The sequence below is a fragment of the Nicotiana tabacum genome, chromosome 20, assembly GCF_000715075.1.
Source record: "Nicotiana tabacum cultivar K326 chromosome 20, ASM71507v2, whole genome shotgun sequence".
Taxonomy (NCBI): Eukaryota; Viridiplantae; Streptophyta; class Magnoliopsida; order Solanales; family Solanaceae; genus Nicotiana; species Nicotiana tabacum.
In genome coordinates this window covers 81740071-81750935 of record NC_134099.1, presented here as the reverse complement: position 1 = coordinate 81750935, position 10865 = coordinate 81740071, and the positions used below count along the sequence as shown (strand labels likewise).

Here is a 10865-nt window from a genome sequence, read left to right as displayed (position 1 = left end):
AAATTCAAAAATAATCAGATTTATAAGTGGTCAACAAAAATAGCTACAATTTCAAAAGTAATCAAAATTTAGTCACTTTTCATGTAAAGATAAATCTGAACAAAAATACTGTTCAAAATACGGAAAATACTCTAGTATATTATATTGGAATATACAGGAGTTCCAGTATAATATGCTGGTCTAGCATAATATGCTGGAAGTTCATACACAGGTGCTCCAATCTCCAGTATATTTTGCTGGAAATTTTCGCGTGTTGGAGTTCCAGCATAATATGTTGGAAGTTCATACACATATGCACCGATCTCCAATATATTATGTTGGAACTTTCCGTATTGCAACAAAATAGTGACTATCTTTTAATGATTTTGCAAACGCCTAACTATTTTTGAAGGACCATCCAAAAACTGGCTAGCCCGTACTATTTTTACTTATTTCACTCCTTAGGGGAGACCGTGAGTGAAAATATTATTTCGCTGATACTAACTATTTTAAAACTTATATATGGAATGTAACAAATGGTATCGCTCATGCTACCTATTTCAAAGCTCATATATACTCTTTTTATTTTGAAATACTCCTTTAACATTATTTTCAGTAATTTTTCGAGATTCATGCAATTCACGAGGTAGATTTTATTTATCTTACATTCTATACTAATAACAATATATGTATACTAGTTTCGCTTCACGTGCGTTGCACGTAAATGCCAAATCATATAGTATATGATTTTATAAAATAATGTCATATTATTGTAATTAAAACTGCGTTAATAATATGCATGAAAAAATAAAGTATGAGTTTATGTAAGGACAAGTGTGGATCATCGTATGGTAATTATTCGTCCTCTTCAATAATACCATGGCTGATTTATCTGGTTTCTCAATTACATCGCATCAACATCTTCTAGTTCATGTATATATTGAATAATTAAACTCCTTTATATTCTCACTTTTCTTATCAATCTTGACAAGAAAAGTGAATTATTAATATTTGCTCTCTTGTACCATTATAATATTGTTGCTCATCTTTAACCTATAATATGAATTCTACACAAAAACATTAAATTCAAGTATAATGCTAAATATGATTCTTTCCTTCATAATATACGCGATGCACTTTAATTATGCATGGAGTTTTAAAAAAAAAAGATTTTTTTTTGAAACTTGTGGTTTAAATAAATCATATATCTGTGTGGCTATAAATTATTTAATTAAGGGTGAAATAAAAAGTTTAAGATAATATTATTTCTATATATAAAATGTGCACCGCATAAATTGAGACAAAATGAGTAATAGATTGTGCTTCTCTCTCAAGAGATACCAAATTCACAAAAGGTCATCAATTTTAGATTAATATAAAAGTATAAATATTATTTAATCTCATGATCCCAAAACAATAAATCAAGTTTCAAGTATAGATATGATTCTTCCAAAAAAAAAAAAATATTTATCATCCCTCAATTTGATATGATCTTTTTAACATAGTTATGATAGCTTTTTGAATATTTTTTTTAATGCGGCTTCGAGATAAGCATACTAAAAATGTCGTCCCTATATTTAGCATGAATCTCAAGATCATCACACGTTAGATTTGCAACATAAATCATCCATCTGACAAGTTATGAGATGTTGTAACCATTTTCTTCTTTCTTTTTAATCAATAGTACTATTATACTTATGAAATGAATTATTGAGAAAGTTATTTAGACTATATTCTCCATTTTTGCGAAAACATTTCATGAGACAAAGATTGCCATCATATTTGATCTCTGTTTATAAAACCAACTTCATTTAATTTTCAAGCCAGGCCAATGGCAAAATTCTAGCCATTGGGATTGTCATAGATATTTTAAAGTAGTGACAACATCACACAACACCATGACCACACAACTTTATCTTTAATTTATACTTTTAGAATGAGTATGCGATCGATGATAGTATATCCTTCGGTAGATATCTACTATCCTAATATGTATTTCATTTCTTCATAATTACAAATAATGGAGGATGATAAAATAAGTAAAAAAAGAGAAGAAATAGAACCCGATTTTGTCGCATTCTTCTTGTTCACTTTAAAATTTTTGATGTCATCTCTTTGACTATCCAATATTGTTGTACAGTAATCCATATGTGTTGAGATGTGGAATCTTTTCATTTTTGTAAGCTAACTCTGAAGCCATCATATAGAAGTCCATAAGGGCTTTGCGTCCTATCCTTTTGAACTTTCTTTTTTGGCAGAAATTAGATTCTCCAACTTACTTGGTCAATATCTCACTTTTGTATAGGTTTATACAATCATCTAAATATTCAATAGCACCTATAAAAGTTTCAGAACCTCTATATAGAATCATCACCTTTCCGTGCAAGATATTGTGGAGAAGGCCAATTAAATTCTCATTGCAAAAAAAAAAAAAGATATATACTTGAACAATTAACTCCAGGATACGGCGAGTCCATTCATGATTCATGAGTTAACTGAAATGAACGAATATCTTCGTCACTATAATAACATAGATGTAGTAAGGAAGTTCAATTTAATGGTAAGTCATGTGAGTCAGCAAGCATCAAACTCGACAACGAGGATCTCAGTCATACAAGTGAAGCAACGGTTCCACCAAATAATGTTCTTGTCAAATATATAATTACTTTGCTACACCAATGTGTTGTAAAAAAAGTGCCTCTTCGATTCATTTCTACAACGAAGAGTGAAACTATGTTTCTAGCCAATGAAATAAAGAGAATTATTGGTTCATAACGTTTCATGCTTCTTTCAAACTGAAATGGTTTTTTCAAAACCAAAAGTGGCCACCGTTTCTTAAGTGCTTTATAGGTTTTATTTTTTTGGTAATTAAATAGGGTCTTAAGATAAAAAGGATAAAAAAGTAATTTGACTTTTAACTTAAGGACTTCCCCTTTTAATATAGTATATAGTATAGATAGATATAGATTATTTTAAACATTGATATTAGTTACTTGTTTTCTTATATCTGCGGTATTATATTGAAAAATGACATATCTTAAGAATATTAAATTTTGCTTTCTAAACTGTTAAAGTTATTACCATCTTTAGAATACTGATGAGGCAATACCTTTTAGTATTATTAAAATCAAGTACTATTTTAAAGTAATTAATCTCCTTTTTTGCCTTTTTTATTTTTTGGGCAATCCAAAATGGTAGAAGTTTCATTTTCAAAACCTAAGTACTTGGTAGCATAACACAGTGCGATTATAGGCGACATGGAGGCAGATGTCATAGGCAATGTTATGAGCATACAAAGAGAAGCTCGGCGTGCACCCTTATTGACGTCCGAGACGGATCCAGAATTTGAAGGTGGCGGAAGCACATCAACGAACTGCTCAACTAGTGCCCCTATCTGATTTCTAAATTTAAGTGTTTCAAGCACAAAATATGATCGTTTTAAATATATATACGCTTATATATTTAAAATTTTTGCCGAAGTTAACGGGTCCGGTGACCCCTCTCCTATGCTCAAGAAAGTTGGGAAATTGACAATCCTCCATCTACCAATTTGTTGCTCATATAAGGAGACTCAGATTTTCACCTATATATTTGATTCCGAGGTACCATAAGTGAAATAATATTTAACATTAAATTCATGATACCTATTTCAAACTGCATTTGAAATTCTAGGAATTTTTTGAACTTCATTATGGTGGTAGAAATTTGAATTGTTTTGTGTTTTAGCTAGAGATATTTTTGTCCATATATTATTTCTGCCTTAAAAGTGAATGTTTCTCCATTATATTTCAAATGGTGTCGAAATAATAATAAGCAATCAAAAACTAACCATCCAGAACAAATTTTCACCAAAAAAATCACTGAAATTTGTCTACCCAAAATATTATCAAGTAAATAAGGAAATATTGTTTATAATTTTCTTTGAGATAACGGAAACAAAATAAAGAAAACATAAAAGAAATTAAAATTAAAATAAAAATTAGATAAAATACTACAACTTAAAACACTTCCTGGGAAAGGATAAGATGTACTATAATGACAACGAATGTTCAGTTAATACTTTTACCATATATCATTTAATTATTTTAAACACCAAAATTGTCATATTGGAATTTACTGCAATGACAAAATAATCGCAAATTTGTGCTCCTTCTTTGATTTTAGATACCATATCTCCTAGTTTATACCCGAGTAAAATCTTACTTTGCCCCTTCATCTTCTCATTTTTTAAAATGGTACGAAGTTGCAAGGGAAGTTTAATTACTTTGGTCAGATTTGGAATATTAAAATTAATTAACTAATATTTGGAAATAACTGACCCATTATTTCAACTTCAAACTTAAAATATAGAATTTGAAGTTTTAAAAACAAGTTTTAGAAGTTTTTCAAAAAATTTTAAGTTTTCAGTCACAAACTTGAACTAGATTATCAAATTTCAATCAAATCATGTCCAAACGCCTACATTTGCCCTTTTTTGGCTGGCTATCTTTACTTTTGATATTGAGTTTTTTTGGCTTTTAAATTCTATAGTTCTATTTTTAGAAAAGGTTAATTAATTAGCATCTAAATTAACTTTAAAGATAGATAAGTTTTCTTTTACAGTGTGCAATGCAAAAGGACCAAACAAGAAAAAGGGAAAAATTGCATCCGTTGTCTCATTCTTTTATTTGTTCACTCATTATTTTAATAGATAGCTATGTTAAATCTAAAATAGACGTATAAACATTTTATGTTCCCTGTCACTTTCTTAATTAGTAGATAATACAGTTTTTTATAAAATCGAAAGTGTAAGGACAAGAAGTCCAAGATATATAATAACCAATCAGGTCGAAAGTTAGTAGTAAAAAAGATTACTATTTGTTATTCAATGTTTACCATCTCAATCGTCGTTGACAAACTAATGCAGGCACAGCACTATGCCTTGTTGTGCTTCCCATTACCAATTAGGAAGCTATACCAACAAACTAATTTTTTAAGATAGTTAAATGAAAACAAATGAAAGAGATATTCTTTCCTGAAATTACCAAATTAATAATATTTAATATTCTCCTGAGCTGTAATGATAATCACATCTTTGTGTTTATGTGCTTCCACAACCTTGGGTTGTCCATAATTTTCGTTACACAATATAACAACCAAACTGCCAAAAATAACTCTTTCCAAATTCATTAAACCGTCTCTCCATTCTTCACTTTCTTTCTGTACCTTCTTCCTACTTATAAACTCTTGTCTTCACAAAAATCCATTAGTTTCTATTCCCTAACAATCATCTATCTATAGTACTGCAGGTTATGGATCATAATCTTTGATAAAAGGTGCCATTTCCTTTCTCCTTATTTTTCTGTTCCCTCACATGTACAGTTTTCTTTTGTTGAATTTTTGTTGTTTCCATAATAATATGATCTTAAGAATGTAGGATATTGTATTAGACGAACCTTTTATTAATTTTTTTATTTTGTATAATTTCTCTTTAAGTATTCCTTAAAGATTGTTCTTATCCGGTTGGTAGCTGTCCCTCAGTATATTATGAGCAACAGATTTCTACAAAAAAGTTTTTGGTTGGCAGATAAATTTCTTTTTTTTTTTTTTTTCTTGGTGGGGGAGGGGGATGGGAATTATATGGTTTAGGATAAGAAAAGAAAAGGGAATATTAATAAGAAAAGGGGAAAATTGAGGAGCACAAGATTGTTTTGGGGATCTAAGTTCATGAGAAGTTGATTGATAGTTCCAATTATTGTAGAAATTTGGCTAAGATTTTTGAGTGGTGCATTTGTCATTTCATTGAGTCTAATGATGATGGCAGATATTCTGCCTAAGGGTCCATTGTCGTTATTCTTTTTTCAGTTTTCTTCAATATATATCTCTCCTTTCTGTGTTTGACTTATTTGCATTTTCTGTGTTACGGGCTACTTAGTCCAAGCTACATATTAATTTGGCTGGAAAGAGCAAGATGGAAATGATAGAACCATATACATTTTGCTAATCTGTGCACTATGAAGAGATTTGTCTTCTTCTTTTTTTGTATTCTCTAGACATAAAGGTCAGTATAACTATAAGGAAACAATCTAATCTTTCTGCATTAAATTGGAGAAATTTTCATTCTCTATGACGTTGTTGAAGATCTATTTGAATTTTCCAGTCTTAGGATTTCTAACAAGCAAAAAAGCTTGAGTATGAAGAAGTGCACCTAATAACATTGACATACAACAATAGGACATCAATCCAAGCTAGCATAGCATTGTGAGAATTCATTAAAAACAGACAAGTTTTATGCCGACTGACTATCAGCTTACCGCAATCCTCCTTTATTCATACTTGGGACCAACAATATGAATAAACTTACACAGTAGAGTGAAAACCTAATAACATTGACATAAAAAGAAATTGTTATCCATGAGGAGCCTGTGTCGAAGAGTCCATTTGATGATTTTTTTTTTAATGACTCTAACCTATTACGTACTACTCTTGCAGCAAAATATAAGTTTAAAATCTTATTAAGCCAAAGAATATAATGGCAACTAGGGTAAAGGACACTGCTCCACCAGGAAAGGAGAAGAGAGGGACATCTCCTTCACATCCAATTGCTCATCATCTTAGAAGTCCCAATTCATCAAATACAAACTCTCCGGTGCGGAAACGAGCAGATTCAACCACCTCAAACAAGAATGTTCCTAACTATCTCAAGCCTACAATGTCTTCATCGAATGACCCCAACATTCACAATAAGCCTACTCTAACTCGAATAAGATCGTTTGACAAGCCTCCTGTTGTTGCTGCTTTGCAAAAAACTGCTAAAGATAGAATTCTTCGGTCATCCTCATCATTCTCAGTCAAGACTAGTTCAACTTCCCAAAAAACCCTTTCGGATAAATTATCTAGAGCATCTCATATGACTAAGGAAGCCACTGGTAAACAACGTGGCACCAGCATGTATGCTAGACCAGTGACCATAAAGAAGACTACAGCCACCGGCACCATCTCCAAGAAACAGGAGCCCAGCAGTACTAGTCATAATGACACGCACAAATCAAGAAATGATCAGAATAGTTCAACACCAAAAGCGCCAATAACTAATTCTTCACATGCAGCTGAGGATGTAATTCCTCAGGCTGAAACTGGGCAAGATGACACGTCTAAATCGAGAAATGATCAGGATGATCATAATGAATCAACACCTAAAGAATTAAAAATAACTGATTCTCCACATGCAACTGAGGATATTATTCCTCAAGCTGAACTATCAGAGCAAGAAGATGATCAAGAATTGCCAGTCAATAATACTGAAAGTGACGTGATCATTGACAACAGTGAAACTGCAGCTACTGATGCAGGAGAAAATAATTCAGCCATTGATGATCAAGAAGAGCATAATGGAAATGTAAACAACGCTGAAATAGTTGTGGAAAACCAAGAAATCAGTAAGATGGAAGAACCAGAAGACGCACAACTTGTTGAAGAAACCAACACCAACAACCCTAAAGAACCAGAAGAAATTACCAATGAACTTCATCTTGAAGAGAACACCGTAAAAGCAGTGGATGAGAACCAACAAGAGAAAGAAGAGGATAAAGGAAGAAACCAAGGAAAGGAAGCTGATATGGCAGAGGAAGGTGAAGCAGTGCAGGAGACTAGTACTGCTGTAACATCATCAAAACCTCAACGTCAAGTGGTGCAAGGGAAGAAGGAATCTGTGGTCTCCAATGATGTGATAGAAGAGACTGCAAGTAAGCTTCGAGAGCAAAGGAAGAACAGAGTGAGGGCACTGGCTGGTGCCTTTGAAACTGTCATCTCCTTGCAGGAGCCCAAGTGAGTATTTCTGTTTTTGAGTACATGTATTTATTGATAGCTGTATGAACAAATCAGTACTATAACTTTTGTTCATATACCAGCAAAAATGATGATAATGATAAAATCCATAGTAACAACAACAATCAGTGTTTTAAAAGGCGTTTTCGGGGCGAGGCGCACCAAAAATGCCCCGAGGCGATAGTGGGGACGAAAGTCTCAAAAGGCGTACGCCTGGGCGTTGAGGCGCGTTTTTTGCAGTAAGGCGTAAGCCCAAAAGACTTTCAAATTAAAACAAAATTTGCTGAATAAGTCTTTAATATAATATCCAGATTCTCAAAGTTTTAAAAAGGAACTAATATATCAAATTTAAATGTCAAAACTTTTTTTATTGCTAGAAACCCTAATTTATGGTCTTCCCCAATTCTTTATTTTGTCCGCCGGTCTGTTACTAACTCCCAAAAGCAACGAACAATTAATTGTTTTTTCAAATACAAAGAAAACTCTATTCTCCTCCATAGCAGCAAGTTCAAAATTAGTCATCCTTTTTGTTCCTCCATGTAGAAAATTTTATTCTTTTCAAATCAAGTTACTTGTGCTTGTAAGTATCGTATAATGGATTAGTTTTTAGTTTTTATGTCGCAAGCATCAGTTCTGAACAGAAACACATGTTGACTTCAATTAGAATCAAGATGCATGATAAAAAGTAAAAAACATAAAATGATTTGATTGTTATATTATTGTTGTTAGTGTTTTAAAAGGCGTGGGCCTCAGCGAGGCGTAAGCCCTGAGGCACTGGGCGTACGCCCCGTGGGTATTTAAATTTTAATATTTTATGAAATATATAATTACAGTAAATATTTTTAAATAGGTAAAATTGCATAAAAATTGAAGAAAACTATAAATACATATATATATATATATATATATATATATATATATATATATATATATATATATATATATATACATACATACATACATACATTTTTTGTTCCTCCATGTAGAAAATTTTATTCTTTTCAAATCAAGTTACTTGTGCTTGTAAGTATCGTATAATGGATTAGTTTTTAGTGGGGATGAAGCACATACATGATAAAAAGTAAAAAACATAAAATGATTTGATTGTTATATTATTGTTGTTAGTGTTTTAAAAGGCGTGGGCCTCAGCGAGGCGTAAGCCCTGAGGCACTGGGCGTACGCCCCGTGGGTATTTAAATTTTAATATTTTATGAAATATATAATTACAGTAAATATTTTATGAAATATTTATTTTTATGCAATTTTACCTATTTAAAAATATTTACTGTAATTATATATTTCATAAAATATTAAAATTTAAATACCCACGGGGCGTACGCCCAGTGCCTCAGGGCTTACGCCTCGCTGAGGCCCACGCCTTTTAAAACACTAACAACAATAATATAACAATCAAATCATTTTATGTTTTTTACTTTTTATCATGCATCTTGATTCTAATTGAAGTCAACATGTGTTTCTGTTCAGAACTGATGCTTGCGACATAAAAACATATCTATCATGTGCAGTTTAATTGTAAACAGATTTCTGATTAATGTTCTGGAAATATTTCAATTTCAGGGTGTAAATTACAACTTTTGCTAGAAGGACATGCTTTGAGTGGAGAATCAAACATGCTGCTACAATTTGGCTGATAGGGAATGCATCACCAAAATTGCATTCATCTATAATGGTTGGCCAGAAGGTTATTTCCATTAGTAAATTCTAGGAACATGCAATTCTTTCACAAAGACAAAAAGAAGAAATTGGAAAACGAAAAAAAAAAAGCAAGAAAAAAAATGAAAGAGATAGGATGTGTATGTGGTTTTATTTCTGTGTTGCTTTAGAGCTTTTCTCTGAACAGCTCTGTGTAGAAGTACCAGTGGGAAAATATGCCGGTGGTTCGTGTATTAATTGAAGATTTGTACACATATGTAGTATTTCGCTTTGAATTTGCCACAGTTCTGGTGGGTAGTGAAATATATTTTTAAAGGACTGTTGATGGTCAAAATGGTAATGAATCAGATCGAATGGTAACTCGAAATATCATTGAACGACTCATTGTTATTAGAAACTAACATAAAGGAGATTCTGCTTCTCAACTATGAACTCCGAGCAGCGAAAGTGACGTATTAAAAATTAGTGACAGAATTTGACTTAACAATAACAAACACTAGTCTAGTTTATGGTAAGAAAAGTTCTAAGAAAGCTTGGAATATATAAAAGTAATATGACATATATATAGAGGAACTGAAATGGAAATGATTGGATTGATAGTTGTTTTGATTGATTAGATGATTGGATGGTCCAACTTTACCTATTTACAGACTTAAAATTGATAGCTAAGCTTCACTAACTACTTTATAGTATTCATATTGTGCTAGCCATGCAATTCGTACTGTCCACGTGCTTTCAACTTCTCTCCTCAAGTTTCCTCGTTTGTGGATCATGGCCATATGTTGTACGGATAATTGCCAGTTTGATTGAACTTTATCTGATTTTTGTATCCCAAGACTTAGAGAATTAAACTTCTCAAAGGTAATAACTCACAAGGAGAATTTACCTTAAAAATATAAAGGAGGGAGGGGTGGGAGAGAAAGTGTCAAATAAGGGATACATATACAAGCTTATGGCAACTGCCACAAAGCTGCTGTAGTATACCCATTTCAGGGGACGACAAAGTAATTCAGAAGATGTGAAGAATTTTCACTTTGATCTAAAAAAAATGCATCTTAATTTTAACATTTCAGGAAAGGCGACTGGTGGTAGAGACAGCACGAAACGCAACCAATTATGATGGCTCACTCGATGATAAAGGACTTTACAACAACACCAAACCCAGTATAACCCCACAAAGTGGGTTCTGGAGAGGATAGTGTGTATGCAGACCTTACCCCTACCTTGTGAAGGTAGAGAGATGTTATTTCCAATAGGCTGTTTCAGATAGGCGACCAGATGGCTCATTCGATGATAAAGGACTTTGATAACCAGAAAAAGAAATGTCACAGACCGATTTCCAAAAAGAATTTGCAGAGGAACTTGAATTACCAGGTTCCTCAACCAACTAGGTTGTGGTAAGTTCA

The 10865-nt window shown here is 32.3% G+C and overlaps 1 protein-coding gene across 1 annotated transcript; it reads left to right on the top strand.

Annotated features, from left to right (window-relative positions):
• The first annotated feature begins 5123 nt into the window (after positions 1-5123).
• LOC107804931 (uncharacterized) lies at positions 5124-9772 on the top strand. Its single transcript, XM_016628885.2, has 3 exons — positions 5124-5294; positions 6451-7785; positions 9364-9772. The coding sequence occupies exons 2-3, from the start codon at positions 6491-6493 to the stop codon at positions 9368-9370; spliced, it is 1302 nt and encodes a 433-aa protein (XP_016484371.1). The 5' UTR covers positions 5124-5294; positions 6451-6490; the 3' UTR covers positions 9371-9772.
• Positions 9773-10865: the final 1093 nt, after the last annotated feature.

Excerpts from the sequence above, each read along its gene's own strand:
- LOC107804931 (XM_016628885.2), top strand. The coding sequence starts at position 6,491 with ATGGCAACTAGGGTAAAGGACACTGCTCCACCAGGAAAGGAGAAGAGA.